We start from the raw sequence: 23861 nt of genomic DNA on the forward strand, positions 1-23861 counted from the left end.
CCCCTCCACCATGGGCAGGTTGTTGGCTGTCATGTTAAGTTCATTCTTTGTCAACCCTATAAAGTGCTACTGTATTCCGCACAGCCACGTTACTCCATTTCAATATGGAGTACTCGCGTTGTTGTTACTGCCTCTCTGCTTTGTTTTCACAGAGTTACATGCCCCAGTCCTGGCAGAGTACCTGGATCACCACTGGATGTTCTGTTCTGCAGGGGTATGAATCATCGCAAACACCAGCCGCTACTGCAGATTTTGGGTCATTGCTGGACATCCTCTCTGATATGGCTGTGATAGGACTAGTGAGCGCCACACACCTACCTGGTGGGTGGAATATTCTGCTGCTCGCTCTGGTATCGGATATGGTCCTGTGGTTCTCCCATGGTCCGGGCGTTCTGGTACGCCCTTATGCTCTCTGATTAGTGGTGCTATATGACAGAAGTGCCATTCCCTTGGGCCTTGCCGATGTCTGCACCTGTCAGTTTCTTCCCCCTTCCTTGGGGGTTTTATTGTGCTCTGCTGGTAGCTGGTCTCTTCCGGCTTCCCCTGGCGACTTCTGCATACTTTCTGACATATGGATTTCTGGTGATTCTTTTACAAAATCCAGGGTGCTGTACTTGCCCATTCTGGGACAGTGTTATCCAGATTGCTAGTCACTACACTTAGGAGGGTTGGTTAACTATGGCCAATGTTTTTTCCCCTAGGGTGGATACATTTCATTTTCCCTTGATTTTCTGGCTATTGTTGTCCTCAGGTGGTCCAGTTCTGTGGACCATTCTTGAGCCTCTGACTGGGTAATCCTGCTTAGAGTCCATGCCCCAATGATTCTTCCACCATCTAGCTGGCCGGTTCCCTCTGGGAAAGCTACTCACAGCATCTCTGACCGCACATGCTCTGTATGACAGCTGCTTCTTTGGGCCCGGTTTGGTTCTTTTCCCTCCTGGGTCCCCATAGGCTTGTTGCCTTCTTGAGATTCTATCCTCTCTTCCCGTTCCCCCAGGTCAAGTACCTGGGAGTTTATTGCTATGGTTTGCAATTTACATCGTATTGGTCACTTTGAGATGGAGCTTTCCCTCGTTTTGAGAACTGTTCCTCTTTAGGCTGTTTGGAGTCCTCCCCCTCCTACTCCAATATCTCTCAGACAAGTGTGTCTCCGCTTGTATTACCAGGGCCTGCTACTGGTTTCCTTTTCCCTGAGACTTCATGTGGCCAGGGATATCTCTGGTCTTACATTTCACAGCAATATTTTGTTAGATTTTTAGAGGCTTGATCCTCGCCTCCTTTTTATAGGAAGCAAGTCTTTACTTACCCTTCTCCTGGCCATTACCTAAGACCCCCTCCTCCCCCAGGGATTGGCTGCTTTCTCTAGCAGGATGGAGTTTCCACCTTCTCATAAGGCGTTTCTCTTTTCCCTCCTGCCTTGCTGTGGAAGGAGGGTTGCTCCCTTCCCATGATGAGTCCTTGCTATGATTTCTCTCAATCGTTTATCCTCCAGTGCTTCCTTGTTACCTCTGTACCCTGGTCTTTACATGGGTTGGCCACGGACAGGCCGTGTTTTTGGTACCGAGACAATTTAGGGTTTTTCCTTGCTGGGTCCTCTTACTGGTTGGGTTCCTTTGCTTCCAGGCCTTCTGAATCGCCTTCCTTTTGCCGAGGGGTGGTCCACAGGGTCTTTTAGCCTGTTTCCAGGAAGTTTTTTCCTTGGTTAAGGACTGCTTCCGTCCTTTTTCCATGCATTTTCTCTCCTGCCAGGCACCTTCATAGTCTATTTTTTCTTTTTGGGTCTGTCCTCTTTTGGATTCTCCTCCTTGACATCCTTCTATATGCTTCTATATGCAGAGTGCTAGGTCTTTAACAACAGACGTTGCTGTGCTCCTCTCCTGTTTCTTCAGGGAGAGCCCTGGTTTTCCGGATCCTTCCTCAGGCTCTCTAGTGCGCACTTGTTCAGTTCTTGGTCCTAGTGCGGGACATCCAACCCTGCTCCCTATCCTCTAGCGCTTTATTTTTCCCACCTTGGGTGGAGCTGGGTGTTTACCTTGTTCCTTCTTGCAGGCCTGGTTACACAGGTGTTATAACAGTACATTGTGTTTAATTGCTAGTTTCTCTTTAACAGGGTCTAAAATATTAGCCCCAGTTATGGGGGGAATATAGCCGCTGTATATGCTTTAACAAGGCTGTTGAACCTTACTGCAGAACTGATCTGGTCAGTTACCCAGCAGTCTGTGCAGTTACCTAGTCCCTGGCAATCACATCATCATTGGAACCAAGGCAGGAAGCGGTATTGCCACTGACTTTTCGGTATATACAGCACTCATTAAAAGGTGTGTATACCTCAATGGCAGGGTCAGTAAAAATAAAATAAAATAAATAAAATAAATAAATCCCTGCCTTATCTATGGGGAGCACAGCTCCCACTACACCTTCACTATTAGTGTGCAGCTGCCATCTCTGCAAGGACGTTCAGGAGAGACATAAAAAGTCTATGGGTGCTCTGGAGTCCAGAATAGGTTAAAGAAGCATTTAGTTATTTTGTTCTCTTTTTTTTTTTGCAATTATTGTTCCCATAAGGATTAGGGCAGTGCAATCAATCAGCTTATTGGCCGATATACTGCAGAATTAAACGCACTGTTACTGACCCCCACGCTGACTGCACAAATCCTACAGCGTCTGCTGTGTGGGTCACAAGTCTTTCTACGGAAGCATATTATATTCACATAGAGATTGACTTGTGGTCACATTAATGAGCATAGTCCTTTGATGTAATCTTTCTATCCACATTTTATTTCAGTAATTTTAGTCAGATTGATTCTATAATATAGCATACATGGACAGTTGAGTCCAACACTGCAGACTCCGAGAGGGCAGTCCCCTACTAGAACATCTATATGCCCTAATTGGGCAAGGAGTCTTCAAGAAACAGAAGGTGTCACTGATGAAGCCATATGAGGCTTTGACATGCATCATTATGATGGCTGCCTTGTTAAAAGGGATACACGTTCCTGTTCAGGGGCGTACATAGAAATCATTGGGGCCCATAGCAAGAATCTTAATGGGGCCCCACTAACTCCGTCCACTGGCCCATCCCACCACCTGCCCTGGCTTCTCCCCTGCCATACCCCCAGCAGTTGCAGCCGTGTAGACATTAGGAGCTACTTTCACACTTGCGTTTCTATTTTCCGGTATTGAGATCCGTCATAGGGTCTCAATACCGGGAAAAAACCCGCTTTTGATTGTCCCCATTCATTGTCTGAGGGCACTGTCCACTATAAGCAGCACACAGGCACAGCTCATTGGGGGTGCTATGGTGGTGCTGGCATAATAGTATACCAGTGCCACCATAGCCCCCCTTGCCTTATGAACTGTCAGAACCTCCTAATGCATACCTCAGCTGCTGCAGAACATATAAAGCTTCGTTCACATCTGTGTTGGGGCCTCATTCGTGGATCAGGTCATAAATGCTGGACACAATTTTATAGCCTGGAAGATGGAAACCTGACAGATCTCATCATAGTCAGCGGGATCCGTCAGGTGTTGTCGTCCATGAAGTGCCAGATCCGGAACTGCAGTGATTTTCGTTGTTGTGCTGCTATGACGGCAGAACAGCGAACGTCACCAGCACAGAAGTGAACAAGTAATACACACCTCAGCTGCTGCAGAACATTATAATAGTGACAAGGGAACTACAAGTCTCATCATCACCAGATTATTATTGGAAATTAGGGAGCAACACAGGGAGAGGTGAAAGTGGAGAGAACTACAATTTCCAGCATGTCCAGGCTGTTATGATCAGATACAAGTAGATATTACACAGAGTATAAGGCCGGGTTCATATCACCGTTTAGTTTTCAGTTCTTCTGATCCGTCAGATAAACAGAAAAATAAAGGAAAAAAAATGATCCTGTATTTCAAGCATCAGTTCTGCACATTTGGCATCCGTTTATGCCATTTCTGTCGGAGATCCGTTATTTTAGACAGAAAAAAGTCCTGCATGCAAAACGGAAAACTAAACTGTGATGAGAATTCAGCCTAAGAAAAGAGAACTACAACTCTCAGCATGTCCAGATTATAGGACATCATCTAGTTGTACCAGGTAAGAGCTTTAAAAAGAAATAACTATAACCTCCAGTATGGCCAGACTTATTATGGGTCATCAGTATACATTCCAAAGAGAGGGTATAAGAGGAGAGAACTACAACTCCCAGCATTACCAGCCTGTACTAGGGCATACGTTTAAATTACATTGAGAAACATATAATACGACAAAACTACAACTCCCAGCTTTTCTAGGATGTTATGTTATCCCAGAACACCACTAACCTCTCCTTCAGGCGCCACACAGAAGCTCCGCCCCCTCACAGTGATATGCCACAGGTCTTTCACCAGTCCTCTGCACTGGTCACATGATGATGACATCACCAAAGGTCCTTTAGACTTCTGCTGCTCTGCTATTCATTGGCTTCCTGCACTGGTCACATGGTTGATGACATCACCAAAGGTCCTTCTCCACCTCTTACTTTCTCAGGTAGCCATACAAGTGAAGTGTAATTAGTGGGCGGGGCCTATCCTCCACTGCGGGCCCCCTTCCCCCAGGGGCCCCATAGCAGCTGCGTGGTCTGCCTCTATTGGAGGTACGCCACTGTTCCTGTTCTACTGTATATAAAAAAAACTGGTTGGTTTAGATTATTTCTGTTACATCAGCTTTCTGGAATAGCCACTGAAATTCAACAATGTTTTTTTTTTTTTTTTTTACGCATTGGAATGTCCTTTGTAGTTTACCTGGTTATTCCTGAAGTACAACTGTCACACCACCATTGACCTCTTATTCCACCTTTCCTTTTACTGCAGACTTCTTCCCCTTGTAAATGTAAGTACTGATTCATGTCGCACTAAAGCCAGAGCTACATCTACAATAGTGTGAGTGTGGCATGCACTGCATCATTCATGAGTTCCAATGGCCACTTTGGAAATTGCATGTCACTTGTCATGTAGGCCCAGTAATACTAGCTTGTCTGTGAGAAGAAATACCAAACAAAACCATCGCTCAAAAAAGAACTGACACTTGACAAGAATAAAGTCTCCTTAACCTTGGGAATATACAGTACTTCATGAATAATCCTTAATAAAGTAGACAAGTTGCAAATATTATATATATATATATATATATATATATATATATATATATATTAATATTAAATATAGACTACTATATTTAACCAAAAGGTAATTGGACAATTATCTAAAAAGCTATTTAATGGGCTTTATGGGCTATTTCCATTGTGAACCCATGACATGCAGTCAAAGGAGCTCTCAATGGAAGTGAAAATAAGAAGAAATCCATCAGAGAGATAGAGGAAATGTTAGGAATGGCCAAATCAACAGCTTGGTACATACTGGTAAAAAAAAAAAAAAGAGCGCTGTGGTGAGCTCACAAACTCAAAAGACCTGGCCGTCCACAGAAAACAACAGTAGAGCTGTACCAGAATGATGGGATGAAAGTATGGAGAAGGCTTGGAACAGCTTATGATCCAAAACACACCATATCCTCTGTAAAATATGGTGGAGGCAGTGTGATAGCATGGGTAAGCACGGCTTCCAATGGCACTGGGTCACTAGTGTTTATTAAGGATGTGACTGAAGGCAGGAGCAGCTGGATGAATTCTTAAGTGTACAGGGATATATTTTCTGCTCAGATTTAACCAAATGCAGCAAGGTTGATTAGACGGCACTTAACAGTACAGATGGACAATGACCCTAAACATACTGCAAAAGCAACCCAAGAGTTTTTAAAGGCAAAGAAGTTGACTATTCTGCAATGGTCAAGTCAAGAACCAGATCTCATCCCGATCGAGAATGCATTTCAAATGCTTAAGACAAAACTTAAGGTATAAAGACCCACAAACAAGCTGAGGAAAGCTTCAGTAAAGGCCGGCCAGAGCATCCCAGTGTTTTGGTGATGTCCATGGGTTCCTGACTTCAGTCAGTCATGTCTCCAAAGGATCATCTACAAAGTATTAAAAATGAACATTTATGGTAATGCTAATTTGTCAAATTACTTTTGAGCCCCTCAAATGAGGAGGCTTTGTAGAAAAACGGTAGCAATTGCTAAACGTTTCGTATTTTAGTTTGAGTCCTTGAATTAAACCTGAAAGTCTACACTTCAGTTGCGTCTCAATTATTTAATTTCAAATCCAATGTGGTGGCATGCAGAGCCTAAATCATGAAGATTGTCTCACTGTCCAAATATTTCTGGACCTAACTGTATTTTTTCAAGTGAATGGGAGCTGAGCTGTAGTACATCTGCACGACCACTAAACAGTGGACAAAGCCTGCCTCCAGCATTGTCCACTGTTTAGTTTCCAGCTGATCGTGAGGGTGTCACACCCCCAACTATCTCATATTAATGACCTATCCGGGGGTCCATAAAAAGATCTTTCTATTTGTATCCAGAACTAAAAAGTGGGAATCCACTGATTCCACAGGAAAGATGGTTTCATGCATGAAGACAGAAGGGGGGTCTTTACTGTAAGAGCAGTAAGAATATAAATATCTCCATCAGAAAAAGTTGTGAACTCTCTGAAAGTGTTTAAAAGGATCTTGGATGCATCTCAAGCATTACATTGTTACAAGTTATAGTTACTAGATGACTGGATATGATAAAGATTATCAAATTCAAGTCAGGAAGGAATTTTTTTACTTATAAATGAGGCTAAATTCACATGACAATAAAAAAAACTAAAAGTAAAATGGCATAACGGTCCATTTTTAAAAGCCATTGTTTCATGGATGCCTTTCTGAAAAACTGCCATGAAAATAGCCCCCTTGAATTGTATGAGTGCTGTTCATCTGTGAAAACGGATAATATAGGACATGCCCTATTTTTTGATGTCCGTTATTCATGGCCCATTAAAAGAACAGCCATGTGAACAGAACCATAGACTGCAATGATTCTTAAAATGGCTGTTTGATGGTGTTGTGTGAATGTACCCTTCGTATCTAGGATCCAGTTAGACAGTTCTACTGTAGATTCCTGTTCCTTTCCAGGAAAGCAACACATCTAACCTAAGAGATCCATCATAGATCACTTCTGCTAAGTTTATATTATACTGCTGCAATGGTGGAAGAAGGATACGTCCCAGCTTGTGTTTTCAAAAACAGGCGGAAATGGTGTTCGTCCCCATACTCTGCTTTCATAGTGTGAATCATTCTGCATCGAGCAGCCAGCGGTCGCCTGTGGAGGACTCTGAGAGGAGTTTTTTGTATGATCTTCAACTCCTGTAGGAGACATATAGAGCACAGTTGCAATCAATACAGTATGGATCTACTGTAAGGGAAACTTTACAATATTGCTATTTAAAGAGGACCTGTCCCCTCTCCTGACATGTCTGTTTTAGTATCCCACATGTAATAATTCTGGAGCATCTATTCTTAGGGAGACATCCTTTTACAATTCCTAGAAGTTATGAATGAATTACTAGCAGTTTGCCATGAAGGTACCAGTCAGGGGTGTGTCCCTGCAACGTCTAACACTAGCAGCACTGATTGGACAGTGTCAGACTGTGCAGGGACACACTCCCAACTGGTAACACCCATCTGGATCTTCATTGCAAACGGCTAGTAATTCATTTATAACTTCTAGCAGGAATAATACTGTACACGAATGATACATCACAGAGATGTAGATTGTTATTACATTGGGAATGCAAGTAATTACTGAAACAGACATGTCAGGAGATGTAACTGGTTCTCTTTAAGGATAAAGGGGTTCTGCACTTTGTTTAAACTGATGATCTATTCTCTGGATAGATCATCAGCATCTGATCGGCGGGGGTCCGACACCCGGGACCCGTGCCGATCAGCTGTTTGAGAAGGCAGCAGTGCTCCAGCAGCGGCGCTGCCTTCTCACTGTTTACCGCCAGCCCAGTGACATCACGATTTGTATGAACTTGCCTGGGTGGGGCTAAGCTCTGTTCACTTGAATGGAGCTTAGCCCCGCCCAGACCAGTGATACAAGTCGTGACATCACTGGGCCTGCTAAGGTAAACAGTGAGAAGGCCGCAGAGCTGCTGGAGCACCGCTGCCTTCTCAAACAGCTCATTGGCGGGGGTCCCGGATGTCGGAGGATAAATCATCAGTTTAAACAAAGTGCAGAACCCCTTTAACCTTAAAGAGAACCCGTTACCTCTCCTGACATGTCTGTTTCAGTAATTACTTGCATTCCCAATGTAATAACAATCTACATCTCTGTGATGTATCATTCATGTACAGTATTATTCCTGCTAGAAGTTATAAATGAATTACTAGCAGTTTGCAATGAAGATCCAGATGGGTGTTACCAGTTGGGAGTGTGTCCCTGCACAATCTGACACTATCCAATCAGTGCTGCTAGTGTTAGACGTTGCAGGGACACACCCCTGACTGGTACCTTCATGGAAAACTGCCATGGGGATAGATCATCAGTTTAAACAAAGTGCAGAACCCCTTTAATAACACAAGTCATATGCTTAAAATGTTTCTTTCAAACTATTTCTAACGTTGGCCTAAAATAACTACTCCCACTACCCATCACTTTCTATAATCCTCATCACGTCCTCTTTTTTCATGGTCTTCTTTTCCCACCCCTTTCTATCTTGGAACACTTCCTCAGTACTCTTACTTGAGGATACCCTCTTTAACATTGTTCCCAGTCCTGACTTGGACATGCTTAACCTGAGGCAGTCATGGTTTTTCTGTGGTTTATTATGATGTGGTTAATTTATGGTATACTACCCATCTCTCAACCATGTATAGCTAATATACTGCCCACCTTTTCTATATATTGACCTGGGGTCACCAAGTATCATGAGTGGATGTTCTGACCTTGTATATCTGAAAGATGTGAAAAAACACTATTAAAACATCTATGTAATAAGCTCTGCTACCTAGAACCTCTAGATATGCCCAGGCACTACAGAACTACAAATTCCATCTTCCAGGCCAGGAATCTACAGCCATTACACAATACTAATGATAAAACAAACCTTCATGTCATTGAGAAATTCTAGGTCTTCTTTCCTTATGGACTTTTCAGTCCAGATGAGTGCACTGTAGCACTTGGTCTTCTCTTCTTCACCTTCTTTCATATGTGCCACTGCCTCCCTTAAATATAAATACACATTGTTATATATCTATATTATAAAAATCAATGTGTGTCTGTCCTTCTGCCCTCTATAGGCATCCAAACACCCAAGCCATTGGACACCAAATTCGGCACATAGGTACATCAGGTGTACGAGAATGTTATTGTAAAAATCTCAGTTCTCTAGGAAATGCTGTTTCTGAGACACTCCCAAAAAATGTATTAACCAATAGGAGCTCGCAGGTTCTTCACCAATATCCTAAATGCCATACACAAAGTCACATGACCCTTATTAACCAATAGATGCCCGCAGGTCCTTCAGCCTTGACATACACACAGTTTTACACTAGGTTTCCATAACAACTCAGCCATTTTTCCTCACCATTAAGGGGCATAGTGCAGTGGAGGTTATGGGGAACAAGGTGCTGTGAAGTTCACTATTAAGAGGGCGAGGTGCTGTGGAGGTCACTGTTATGGGGTGGTGCACTGTGGAGGTCACTATTAAGGGGGCGTGCTGGTGCTGTTGTGTAGATCACTGTTAAGGGGGTGAGGCGCTGTGAAGGTCACTGTTAAGGGGGTGAGGCGCTGTGAAGGTCACTGTTAAGGGGGTGAGGCGCTGTGAAGGTCACTGTTAAGGGGGTGAGGCGCTGTGAAGGTCACTGTTAAGGGGGTGAGGCGCTGTGAAGGTCACTGTTAAGGGGGTGAGGCGCTGTGAAGGTCACTGTTAAGGGGGTGAGGCGCTGTGAAGGTCACTGTTAAGGGGGTGAGGCGCTGTGAAGGTCACTGTTAAGGGGGTGAGGCGCTGTGAAGGTCACTGTTAAGGGGGTGAGGCGCTGTGAAGGTCACTGTTAAGGGGGTGAGTCGCTGTGAAGGTCACTGTTAAGGGGGAAGGGTGCTGCACAGTTAACTGTTAAAGGGGAGGGTGGTGTGGAGGGTACTGTTAAGGAGGATGTGACACTGTGGAGGTCACAGTTAAATAGGCAGAGTGCTGTGGAGGTCACTGTTATGGGGACAGTTAATAAAATAAACAGTGTGTAAATGCCATTTTATATACACGCCCATTCTCCTTACTGCGAGGGATAACACTTGGAATCAGAGGCATTATGGCAGGTAAGATTTGTGATGATTTTACATCTTTAAAGATGATGAGAATGGTGCCAAAGGTTTGCCAGACAAATTTTCCTTGGAAATCTGGCACAAATTCTTACCTAGAAACAATCTGCAAGTCCCGGACTTTGATTTTGTCACTGTTGTTTATTTTCTGGAATATGAAAAAGACAGACAAATCCTCAACAAACATAATTCTACAAGTCTGTAACCCCCCCTGTAATACTCAGCGCCCTTCAAACAGTTCATATTCAGAGTGCTGACCCCTGATTAGGATAGGTCAGCCCTCATTCACTTGACTAGTATGTAAGTCTTTATCCTAATCTTAGACTACCTTCACATCTCCAATGTGTACTCTGGTCTGTTCCTCCGGCAAGTACACTGTATCCGGCATATCTGCACTCCACCAGATCCCTATAGACTATAATGGAATCTGGCATAAATCCCACTGGATCCATTTATAATCACTGGTGATCCAGCAGTGCCTGGCCGAGTCCGGCTATGTTGGAACAGACTACCAGAGTACACGTCGGAGATGTGAACCTAGCCTTAGTTGGTTCCCGCACTCACCCAACATGCACAGACTAGCATACATATAAGCCTGTTAGTGCTTCTTTTATACATGCTTTGTGTTGGTTTTATGCCTTATGGAAACGTGACAAACAGGTTCTGATGCTCTTAGAATACTAGTATTTACTTGAATTAGGAAACCTGAGAAGGTCCTGAAAAGTGATCCTCTATTACCCACTAATACAATGATTTTTTTTTTTTTACACCATCATTTTAATGAATTTACTGAATGTAAATGTGTACGGTATCCTAGCCTTTACTGTGGATAGGCAGACATCTCACCAACTTTTGGTCTGGTTGTGGAATCTACTATGGCGTGAGAAGATCCAGTTCAAGGGAATCTGAAGTTCAAGGGCCTGAATCGTTCACTTTACCAATCTAACCTTACATTTTACTCATTTTTAGAACTTTTAAGAAAAGGCTAAGCAAGACATTCACCACACTGCTTAGACCACCACCTTTTGTAGTTGGCACTTTTAAATATTGCATGCGGTATTTAGCCACATTGAAAAGTGACAAAGCGTGTTAGGCCCCTTTCACACCAGCGAATACTCCACACGGGTGCAATGCGTTATGCGAACGCATTGTGCCCGCACTGAATCTGGACCCATTCATTTCAATGGGTCTTTGCACATGAGCGATATTTTTCACGCATTACTTCTGCGTCGTGTGAAAATCGCAGCATATTCTATATTCTGCGTTTTTCATGCAACGCAGGCCCCATAGAAAAGAATAGGGCTGCGTGAAAATCACAAGCAAGTGCAGATGCGATGCGTTTTTCACGGATGATTGCTAAGAGATGTTTGTAAACCTTCAGTTTTTTATCACACGTGTGAAAAAAACGCATCAATGTGCATTTCACCTGCGCGATAAAAACTGAACTGAATGCAATCGCAAATAAACTGACTAAACTTGCTTGCGAAATAGTGCAAGTTTTCCTGAACGCATCCGGACCTAATCTGTATCCCTCGTCTGCAAGGGGCCTTAACCTCTTCAGGACACATGTTGTCCTGGTAATTAATGCGATCATCCGCCCGCCCCCTCTCTCAGGATAGCCGAGCGGTTTGCAGAGTGTCAGCACATTGCTGACACTCTGCTTGAAACGCCTGACATCTGTGCTGGCACAGATGCCATGCGTTTAACCCCTTCCATGCCGCGGTCCGTAGGGACCGCTGTATAGAAAAGGTTAAGAGGGAGGGAGCTCCCTCCCTCTCCCATCGGGGGCTGCTGTGCCTTTTCAGCGCCAGATGGGAGAGGGAGGGGGCCCCCTCCCTCCCCATCACCCACTGCTCTGCTGTGGCAGCGAGTGATGGGTACCATGGCAACGGGACGCCTTCACAGGCGTCCGGCTGTCCATGGTACTGATCAGAGGCTGTCCATGGTGCTGATTAGACTTCTGCTAAAGGCAGAAGTCTAATCAGACTTCGTGAAGTTAAAATGCAGTACAGTACACTATATAGTGTACTGTACTGTATTATACAGACATCATACCCACTGGATCTTCAAGAACCAAGTGGGTCTGGGTCAAAAAAATGTTAATTAAAAACAAAGTAAAAAAAAAACACAAAAAAAAAAAAAAAAAAAAAACATTTATCACTGATTAAAAAAATAAAATAAAAATTCCCTACACATGTTTGATATCACCGCATCCGTAACGACCTGATCTATAAAACGGTCATGTTACTTTACCCGCACGGTGAACACCATAAAAAAAAAAATATATGATGAAATAGAAATTTTGCCCACCTTACTTCCCAAAAAAGGTAATAAAAGTGATCAAAATTTTTTTATGTACGCCAAAATAGTACCAATCAAACCTCACCTCATCCCACAAAAAATGAGACCCTACCTAAGATAATCGCCCAAAAACTGAAAAACATGATTATTTTTTTTTGTTTCAAAAATGAAATAATTGTGTAAAACTTGCATAAATAAAAAATAAAAAAGTATACATATTAGGTATTGCCGCGTCCGTAATAAACTGCTCTATAAAAATATCACATGACCTAGCCGCTCAGGTGAATACCGTAAAAACAAAACAAAAAGTGTAATAGCAAGCGATCAAAAAGTCATACGCACCCCAAAATAGTGCCAATCAGACCGTCATCTCATCCTGCAAAAATCATACACTACCCAAGATATTTGCCCAAAAACTGAAAAAACTATGGCTCTCAGACTATGGAGACACTAAAACATGATTTTTTTGTTTCAAAAATGAAATCATTGTGTAAAGCTTACATAAATAAAAAAAATAGTATACATAATAGGTATCGCCGCGTCCATGACAACCTGCTCTATAAAAATATTACATGATCTAACCTGTCAGATGAATGTTGAAAAATAAATAAATAAATAAACGGTGCCAAAACAGCTATTTCTTATTACCTTGCCTCACAAAAAGTGTAATATAGAGCAACCAAAAATCATATGTACCCTAAACTAGTACCAACAATACTGCCCCCCTATCCCGTAGTTTCTAAAATGGGGTCACTTTTATGGAGTTTCTACTCTAGAGCTGCATCAGGGGGGCTTCAAATGGGACATGGTGTCAAAAAACCGGTCCAGCAAAATCTGCCTTCCAAAACCGTATGGCATTCCTTTCCTTCTGCACCCTGCCGTGTGCCTGCACAGCGGTTTACGACCACATATGGGGTGTTTCTGTAAACTACAGAATCAGAGCCATAAATATTGAGTTTTGTTTGGCTGTTAACCCTTGCTTTGTAACTGGAAAAAAATCATTAAAATGGAAAATCTGCCAAAAAAGTGAAATTTTGGAATTGTATCTCTATTTTCCATTAAATCTTGTGGAACACCTAAAGGGTTACCAAAGTTTGTAAAATCAGTTTTGAATACCTTGAGTGGTGTAGTTTCTTAGATGGGGTCACTTTTATGGAGTTGCTATCTAGGGGTGCATCAGGGGGTCTTCAAATAGGACATGGTGTAAAAAAAAACAGTCCAGCAAAATCTGCCTTCCAAAAACCATACGGCGCACCTTTCCCTCTACGCTCTACCGTGTGCCCGTACAGTAGTTTACAGCCACATATGGGGTGTTTCTGCAAACTACAGAATCGGGGCAATAAATATAGCATTTTGTTTGGCTATTAACCCTTGCTTTGTTACTGGAAAAAATGGATTAAAATGGAAAATTTGCCCAAAAATCTAAATTCTGAAATTTTATCACCATTTGCCATTAACTCTTGTGGAACACCTAAAGGGATAACGACGTTTGTAAAATCAGTTTTGAATACCTTGAGGGGTGTAGTTTCTAGAATGGGGTCATTTTTATGGGTGGTTTCTATTATGTAAGCCTCACAAAGTGACTTCAGACCTGAACTGGTCCCTAAAAAGTGGTTTTTTGAAAATTTCAGAAAAATTTCAAGATTTGCTTCTAAACTTCTAAGTCTTGTAACATCCCCCCCAAAAAAATATCATTCCAAAATTGATCCAAACATGAAGTAGACATATGGGGAATGTAAAGTAATAACTATTTTTATAGGTATTACTATGTATTATAGAAGTAGAGAAATTGAAACTTTGAAATTTGCAATTTTTTACAAATTTTTGGTAAATTTTTTATTTATTTTTTATAAATAAAAATGATTTTTTTTTAACTTCATTTTACCAGTGTCATAAAGTACAATATGTGACGAAAAAACAAACTCAGAATGGCCTTGATAAGTCAAAGCGTTTTAAAGTTATCACCACTTAAAGTGACACTGGTCAGATTTGCAAAAAATGGCCTGGTCCTTAAAGAGAACCTGTCACCAGGATTTTGTGCATAGAGCTGGGGACATGGGCTGCTAGATGGCCGCTAGCTCATCTGCAATACCCAGTCCCCATAGCTCTCTGCGCTTTTATTGTGTTAAAAAACTGTTTTGATCAATATGCAAATGACCTGATACGAGTCCTGTATCCGGAGATGAGTCAAGCGGAAAGGAGCCCAGCACCGCCCCGCGTCCTCCGAATCTCCTCCTTGCTGGCTGACGTCACAGAGCTGGAGCGCCGAAATCTCGCGATGCGCGAGCTAGCGCATGCGCAGTGTCGGCATCATGTTCATTCCCTGTACTGGCATCAGCACAGGGAACGAACTACGCATGCGCTAGCTCGCGCATCGCGAGATTTCGGTGCTCCAGCTCTGTGACGTCAGCCAGCAAGGAGGCGATTCGGAGGACGCGGGGCGGTGCTGGGCTCCTTTCCGCTTGAATCATCTCCGGATACAGGACTCATATCAGGTCATTTGCATATGGATCAAAACTGTTTTTTAACACAATAAAAGCGCAGAGAGCTATGGGGACTGGGTATTGCAGATGAGCTAGTGGCAGGTGACAGGTTCCCTTTAAAGTGAAATAAGGCTGTGTCCTTAAGGGGTTAAAGGGAATCTGTCACCTCCAAAATCAAAGTAAGCATAATGTCATGTAGGGGAGGTGCCCCGAAACAAACTTAGTTTTTTGTAAAAATCTTTTTTTTTTTAAATGTAAATAAGGTTTTCAGTGCACCATAGGTAAAGCTGTTTTATTTGTTGCACCATCGTTCCACCAGTAAACCTTAGCTTCTTTATTGTACTGCATGTTTAGGAGGGCCATCCACTTTATACAGCTTTCAGTCAGACACCCCATACACACATGAACACTGGGCTCAACCAAGTGTACAAGTCTTTTCACTGGGGAGGGGAGAAAGCACTGCCAAACATCTCTGGCTGTGGACAGGACATGCTGAACTTCATCAGTCCGGTCTTTCTTTTCCCACGGGGGGAAAGTAGGGACACATTAGATAGTGATCCGGTCCCGACAAAAGCAGGCGACATTAATTTGTATGATAGACTTGATATTTTATAACGTTAATTTGGGCAGAGTAGGTGCGTACAGAAGACAATCAGCTCATACATTAAGAACAGGTAGGGCGTAATATGCTTGCCCCGTGTCATGATATCTCAGTGAAAAGGAGGATTTGATTAATAAACAGGTAACCGAATGCAAATCACAGCATATGAAATAATTTGACATATTTTCCCATCTTATATTTCAATTTGCAAATGTGTGCTACTGCCTTGCAAATAATAATGTCTGATACAGGTTACACAATGACTCAAAGAGGAAGGAAACTGTAATAAAACCAAGATGCTAGAGCATGAGGAATCTAAATGTGTTCTAATGTAATGAAGTGCATAGATACAAAACATTCAACACCATGTACTAGTCCTGATGCGTTCTTAGAGTGCTCTCATTCGCTGGAGTACATATTCAGCCAATTGGTTTGTCCTTTCACTAATACATACATGTATGGGATTATTTAAAGCGAGTCGTTTACGTCCCCGGAGCACTATTAGGTGCAGTATTAGGCCTCTTGCACACGACCGTATGTATTTTGCGGTCCGCAAAAAATACGGATGACGTCCGGGTGCATTCCGTATTTTGCGGAACGGAACAGCTGGCCCCTGATAGAACAGTACTATCCTTGTCCGTAATGCAGACAATAATAGGACATGTTCTATTTTTTTGTGGAACGGAAATACGGACATATGGAAACGGAATGCACCCAGAGTATCTTCAGTTTTTTTTGCGGACCCATTGAAATGAATAGTTACGTATATGGTCCGCAAAAAAAACCAACGGAACGGACATGGAAATAAAATACGTTTGTGTGCAAGAGGCCTTAGATGAACAGAGTCTCGATTGCTAACTTATGCGTGCATACTTCTCCAGATCCCCCTGCAAACCACCACTAGTATACATTGACAGGAGCTCTCAGCTTGTGCTTACAAGGTCCTCTCCATTATGTGCGTGGAGCTCACAAGTCCTGTCAATGTATTCCAGTAGGACTTTATGGGGGTTGAGCATGCCCATGTCGCTTAGCAATACTGCATCTAATAGTATCAAGGGAAACCAGACTAAAGATTCCCTTTAATTTATGGGGAAAAGGACAAACAGCGCCAAAGGGTCACCAATACCTACGACAGTGATGAGGATCCTGAATATATTAACCTAATCAATCAAAATATATTGCTGTAGTTTGGGTAGAATTCCCCTTCAATGAACTGCAAATATACCTAAAATTGGTTTATAACCCATTGCCACAACAGCTGTAGGTGGAAAATATAGCTCATTTATGTAAAGCTCATAAGTGATGGACACTTCGTGCCACCAGACTGGTAGGTATACAGGGTGAGGCAAAGGTCTGGACGCACCCTGAGAACTGGTGTAATTTACTGAAATTTTACTTCCAGTATGTGAAAGTATTAATTAACGTTTTCCGCCGCCACATTGACTTCGGCTCAGGTTTTTCCAATGGGAAGAGGGTCATGTGGTATATCAATCTTGGCTAGAATTTACGCACTGAAAGTATTGATTTTGACCCATCTTACCTGTTTAGGAGGTAAGCAAGGTCAGTGTTTCCTAAAGTGCTTTACCTGACGTGTTCGATGTGTCCACCATTCTGCCGGATGCACTTGGTTAAAGGTTTAATCCAGTCTCCGTGAACACGCAGGTGATACTTCTCCACATCGCTGTAGGGTTCGCCATATTGCGTACTGCTCACCTGAAAAGGCAAACCCTACAGTGCTGTGAAGAAGTATCACCTGCGGTTCTTAAGCATGTTCACGAAGACTGAATTAAAAGTTTAACCATGTGCATCCGGCAGAATGGTGGACGCGTAGGACACGTCATCTAAAGTACTTCAGGAATGGTTGACCTCGCAAACAGGTAAGCAAACATTTTGTCCAATCAAACAAGACACCTAAAATTAATAAGAATCTTAGAAATTAAAAATGTATGTTTCATATTGAGAGACAATATTTGGCCCCAACGAACTGCTCCCATGATCTCTGCGTAGGGAAGCCGTTCTGGCCCAGGAGCGCAGTGCTCCTAGGGAAAAGCCTCTCAGATGCCATAGTGACAAATGACCACAGCAACTGAGAGGTTGAATGTCCATGCTCTGCATTATCGCCTATTTCAAACATTGAAAGTTTATTTTCTAGAAATGACACCAGCTAAATAGTTGCTGCAGAATCACCTGCTGAAGATCTTTCATGTCTTGTTGAGTGAACTGGACTCTGTGAGGATTTACAATTTCAATCGTAAATGGCCTTCCTAAAGACATAAGAGTTAGTTAGATTCAGCTTCACAGACGCGATAGGTGTCCTTTAATATGTACAAACCTCTCCCAAGGGTCCTGACGTCCACGTCCTCTCTTCCTGAAGATGAGAAGTTGAAACCTTACAAACACAAAGAGAAAATAAAGTATAAAAATCATTCAGATAATTCCTATGTAAAGCATTCTCATTGCCACAATAGACTGCATTAGCAATTCTTTCCGTGGCACTGCAATTAAAGGGGTTGTCCAGCCTTTGTTACGTTATGGCCTATCCTTGGGATAAGTCATCAGTATCTGATTGGTGGAGGTTTGACACCATGCACCCCCATAGATCAGCTGTTCTGTGTAGCTCCCTTGTCATCATCGCAGCCTCGTGAGCCCGCTCCATTCACTTACACTGTACCACAATGGCGCATGTAAGGGTTATAAAAAAAACGAATGGGAAGAAGCGTCAAAGAGCGATAGCACTGGCACAGCTCCTGATAACGGCAGAGTAGTATTACATTGCTACTATTACACAGCACTGCGCAGGGTGGGAAGGGGTTAAAAAATAGAGACATTTCAGGGACTTCAGGTATCATTTCCAAATCGACGATGTAGCAGATAAAAGCTATTCTGGGTAGTGGAGGAAAAAAACTGAACCCTGTTTCCCATGATTTACAGGGTTATAAACAGGCGCTGAAGAGATACAAGAGGACCACTCCCACTGATAAAGTTATTCAGCCGACCTGATTCAATGTGTTTTCATCAATACTATTTGCAGACTGTGCCTCAGCTGACGGCTCATGTGAAGCCTTATCGCTGATCTTCTGATAAGAATATGGCTTAAATGAGTGTTTATGTGGTCAGGAGATTGACACATAAGCCGTCAGTTGACGGAACTCAGGAGGAACAGTTTGCAAATAGACAGATTTTTAACTGCATGTATCACACATCCTGGTAATTTTTTATAAAGACCAACTTAAAAATTTCTTTTTAGCTAACAAATGAGTAAAATGCTAATAAAAATTGCTATGAATATGTCCATGGCCTTTAAGGCGACATGAATCCCATGGCATGAACATCACATCCAATAATTGTAAAAGGGGTCACGATGCAACAAGCTTTTGAACGTTTTGAACGCATATTTAGACTTTTAGAAATCCAGTTTCTTTTATGTAAACCTGTAAAATCCCCTCTGAAACAGGTCGAGCAACACTGTCCTGAAACACACCATGTAGACAATCTCCTTCATCATTTTTTAAGGACTCAAACAATTGCCAGAGGAAGAATCAAACTGACCTAGATTGTAACCTTCACCTGAATTAAAGGGGTTGTCTAGCCCAGGACATTTTTTTTTACAAAGAGCTTGAAATGCTATGAAATAACTAAAAAGTAAGACTCCCCTTATCCATCCCCTGCAGCTCCCATGCGGACCCTCTCTGGGTCTCTGTCAGTCTCTACTCAACTGGCTCCAGTGAAGATATATAGACAAGACACGAGACCAGTGCAGCCAATCAATGGCTGCAGCAGTGAAGTGTCAACATCACTAAGGTTACTGCGGTTGCCGGTGAACAGAGACGGACAGAGGACCCAGGAATCATGGACATGGGAGTGAGCTTGACATAAAAAGCGATCACTTTGACATCCCATATTATCATGTGCACCTATGAAACCATTCCCTGGCCTCAGAGGTCACGTGCCACTTGGGGACACATCACCGCTGAGGACACTGTATGGCTGTAGCAGTGCATATGACAAAGGATGGAGCACAGAGGATCAGAAGGAGTGGGGATGAAACCCTCGGTGCTGGAATGGAGCACCTGTGAACAGGTGAGATTCTTTTAGTCTTTATGATAATCACTTTCAGGGCTATAACGAAAATTGCTTTAGGGCAGGAAAACCCCTTTATATCTCTGTTCACACCTGTGTTATGATTTCTGTTATAAATGGAAACTGCGATGCAGGTGTTGGACTTCTTGCAATGTGGACCCCAATGACTTAAGGTAGATATACATCCGATGATTGTTGGGGCGTGAACAAGCGCCAGTATGAGCACTTGTTCCCAATCATTTGCCCGTGTAAAGGTGCCGTCGGTCACCCGGTGAATGAGCAAAGTGCTTATTCATCTGGTGAATTCATCATTCATGCAGACAGCTAAATCATTGTTTCTGGGCAGCAGATTATGCCACGTAAACAGTGACCTGTTGCCCTGAACCAATGAAGCCATATGAGGATGAGCGATGGCAGTAGCCCATACAATAGAGGTGATTGCTGCAAGTAAATACGGTTCTTACCTCCACTGATGAGTGGGCAATTACAGGGATGGAATGGATCCTTCCTGATAATTGCTTTCTCAGTTGGCGCATGTAAATGTGCCTTTAGAATTGGGTCAGTTCAGTTCTGCTGAGATGTCAATCTTTTGCACAAGAAAAATAGTGCTGCCTTTTTTATCAAAAATTAAGGAATTTGCAACGAAGGCTGCTATTGGAACCTCCAACACCGATGTGAACATTGCCTGATGCTGTTAATGGACCATGCTCACAGAGGACTGTGTACACTCCTCGCACACTTACTGACAGCCTTAAACACGGCCATAAGCTGTTCCGTTATCAACTCCTCCACCGAAGACTCCATCTTCCTCTCACCATCGATAACCCAAGGGGTCTGGGGCAAAGTCCGTGAATATTTGTTATATCTTCCTGCAACGTAATTACAACCAGAAATTGTGTCATTCAATATCTGATATAGTGCATTCCGAAAGTATTCAGACCTGTTCCCAATTTCCACAATTTTCCCACATAATCATCCTTCCCAATACTACTGATCTGCCACTAAGTGGATCCAGGTACCACATTATCCTCATACTATATATGCTCTAAAATAAAGGAGTTCTTTGATGAAATATGCTATAAAATGGTGACAGAATAAATTGGGCACAACAAATACAGACAATACAGCTGGACGGAGACCTCAACAATGGAGAAAAACACAGCACAGAGCCTGGCGTGGAGCATCGTGATCTCTGAAATTAGCTCTGACATCAATTAATAAAATTCCTCACCTACATAAACTACAGGAAATATAAGTATAAAATAAAGCGGTGCAGGAAAATTTACATTACCTGCCACGAAAACTGACGCATGGTTGCACTGGATATCAATAACTTGGCACGTCGTCTTTGGGGAAGATGGAGGCCATGGAAAGTGGCTATAAAACATATGCAAGATGTCCATGATTTATTTTGCTAGATGGTATCTAAACAGGTCACATACAGAGGACCTCATATAGAATAGCTGTGTAAATCATTCCTTCTTAATATCAGTGCCAGCTATGAATGTAATAATATCAGTTCCAGAATGAGTGGTGCATGGATAATATACGCACAAGGAAATGGCTGATGATGAACTGACTGCTGAGCCCCTTAGAGTACCTCAAGTAGAGCATGAATAATCTCTGCAAATGTCAACTTGGTAGTTACTCCTAATGACATTTGGATGGATGCCCAGCAACTAGCCTGGCCACTAGAGGTAACCATGATTGATCTCCATGCTCATGTTCGTACCAGCGTGAAGCTGGTAGTAAGTATTGCTGGCATGCTACCAACACTTTCACCGTAATACACACACATGATAACCTAAGATCTGGTGTGGTAGAAGGAAAGAAATCAAAAAGACAAAGCAAGGAAGACTGAAATACAGCATGGTCTGAAAACCAAAAGCACTTTCAGGTTATCTTTATGAACAAAAAACATGGGACTTCTTCATTTTGAGATAGTGGGGTAGTTCATAGCAGGCTTGGTTTCCATATCTTATGCACATGGATAAGTACACTGAAGGTTCACAATAGTGGCCGTCAAAAAATAGGACATGTCCTATTTTTGGCCGTTTGCATGGTCAGATGGACCACGTTAAAATCAATGGGCCCGTTTTAATGGCTGTGCAGACAGGAATGCTGGGGACGTCAGGTCCTTCTAGTTTATTTTGCCCCAGCAATTGATGCCTAATTTATACTGGGGTATGTTGGGGGTATTTTATATAAAGGGGGGCACTGTTGGGGAACTTTATACACTAGGTGGCAATGTTGAGGGGTATTTTATACTAGGGGAACACTATTGGGGGCATTTTATACACAGGGGGCACTGTGTGGGTGTAATATATACTGGGTCTACTAAGCGGGGCATTACAGACACAGATCACTACGGGTGACATTATACTGGGGGTACTGTGGGGTGTACAGAGGGCACTGCAGGGGTAGAAGCAGGGTGGATAAAAATCTATGAAAAAAAAAAAAAAAAAAAAGGATTTTTTTTTTTTAAATCAGATTTTTTTTATATAAAATGCTTTTTGGAGGAAAATATATTACCATCCAAAGGTTATGCCATCATAAAATAAAGATTAGTTTTTTAATTATGTAGAATAAGGCTGTACGTGGACTCCCATATTGTTGAATGGATTAGGCAGTGGCTGAGGGACAGACAACAGAGGGTTGTAGTCAATGGAGTATATTCAGACAATGGTCTTGTTACCAGTGGGGTACCTCAGGGATCTGTTCTGGGACCCATATTGTTTAATATCTTTATCAGCGAAATTGCAGAAGGCCTCGATGGTAAGGTGTGTCTTTTTGCTGATGACACAAAGATTTGTAACAGGGTTGATGTTCCTGGAGGGATACACCAAATGGAAAAGGATTTAGGAAAACTAGAGGAATGGTCAAAAATCTGGCAACTAAAATTTAATGTTAATAAGTGCAAGATAATGCACCTGGGGCGTAAAAACCCAAGAGCAGAATATAAAATCAGTGATACAGTCCTAACCTCAGTATCTGAGGAAAGGGATTTAGGAGTCATTATTAAAGAAGACTTAAAGGTAGGCAGACAATGTCATAGAGCAGCAGGAAATGCTAGCAGAATGCTTGGGTGTATAGGGAGAGGCATTACCAGTAGAAAGAGGGAGGTGCTCATGCCGCTCTACAGAGCACTAGTGAGACCTCATTTGGAGTATTGTGCTCAGTACTGGAGACCATATCTCCAGAAGGATATTGATTCTCTAGAGAGAGTTCAGAGAAGAGCTACTAAACTAGCACATGGATTGCAGGATAAAACTTACCAGGAGAGATTAAAGGACCTTAACATGTATAGCTTGGAAGAAAGACGAGACAGAGGGGATATGATAGAAACTTTTAAATACATAAAGGGAATCAACAAGGTAAAAGAGGAGAGGATATTTATAAGAAGACAAACTGCTACAAGAGGACATAGTTTTAAATTAGAGGGTCAAAGGTTTAAAAGTAATATCAGGAAGTATTACTTTACTGAGAGAGTAGTGGATGCATGGAATAGCCTTCCTGCAGAAGTGGTAGCTGCAAATACAGTGAAGGAGTGTAAGCATGCATGGGATAGGCATAAGGCCATCCTTTATATAAGATAGGGCCAGGGGCTATTAGTAGTATTCAGTATATTGGGCAGACTAGATGGGCCAAATGGTTCTTATCTGCCGACACATTCTATGTTTCTATATGTGTAATTTTTTTGGTAAATAAATTCCATTAATCCATTCACAATGTCATGCGCTTCCAGAGTTTTTTGTAAGATTATTGGGCAGTTTCTCTGCCTACAAGATATTATCACAGATGCTTGGTTTACTTTTGACTTTTGACTCAGCAGAGATCACATGCCTCTTCTTCACAGCAAAAATGTTATAACATGAACAGAGTTGAGAAAAATACCTTAATCCTAACTTCTACAAACCTATGAATGCAGAATCAGCCTAATCAAACTAATATGAAAAGTTGTTATTCTAAAAATCTTCATCTACTTGCATATTATTAGTTATACCAGCAAGAATTTGTCTTTATGTAGAAAACTATGATTTAAATCAAGCCTTACTGACTAGTGATTTAAATCAAATCCTGGGTAGAAGGCAAAAAATAAATAAACCAATTAAATAAAAATTTTATGCCCATGAAAAAAGGATGCAAAACTGGCATTAAAATTGGACAAACG

At 42.2% G+C, this 23861-nt stretch overlaps 1 protein-coding gene across 2 annotated transcripts in view; it reads right to left on the reverse strand.

Moving 5' to 3' along the window:
• Positions 1-23861, reverse strand: part of PUS10 (pseudouridine synthase 10) — a 121338-nt gene that overhangs the window by 12828 nt on the left and 84649 nt on the right. The window contains exons 10-17 of one of the 2 annotated variants that reach the window (XM_040429728.1): positions 20982-21067; positions 20434-20559; positions 17943-17999; positions 17798-17874; positions 10321-10373; positions 9015-9132; positions 8801-8862; positions 7152-7269 (exon numbers count right to left, since the gene is read on the reverse strand). In XM_040429728.1, the coding sequence (XP_040285662.1) occupies positions 8824-8862; positions 9015-9132; positions 10321-10373; positions 17798-17874; positions 17943-17999; positions 20434-20559; positions 20982-21067 (556 nt within the window). In that variant the 3' untranslated portion in view covers positions 7152-7269; positions 8801-8823. Of the gene's footprint in view, positions 1-7126; positions 7270-8800; positions 8863-9014; positions 9133-10320; positions 10374-17797; positions 17875-17942; positions 18000-20433; positions 20560-20981; positions 21068-23861 lie in introns of those variants that run through there. The other variant, XM_040429727.1, reaches the window with a different exon arrangement.

This window comes from Bufo bufo, chromosome 4 (assembly GCF_905171765.1).
Source record: "Bufo bufo chromosome 4, aBufBuf1.1, whole genome shotgun sequence".
Taxonomy (NCBI): domain Eukaryota; kingdom Metazoa; phylum Chordata; class Amphibia; order Anura; family Bufonidae; genus Bufo; species Bufo bufo.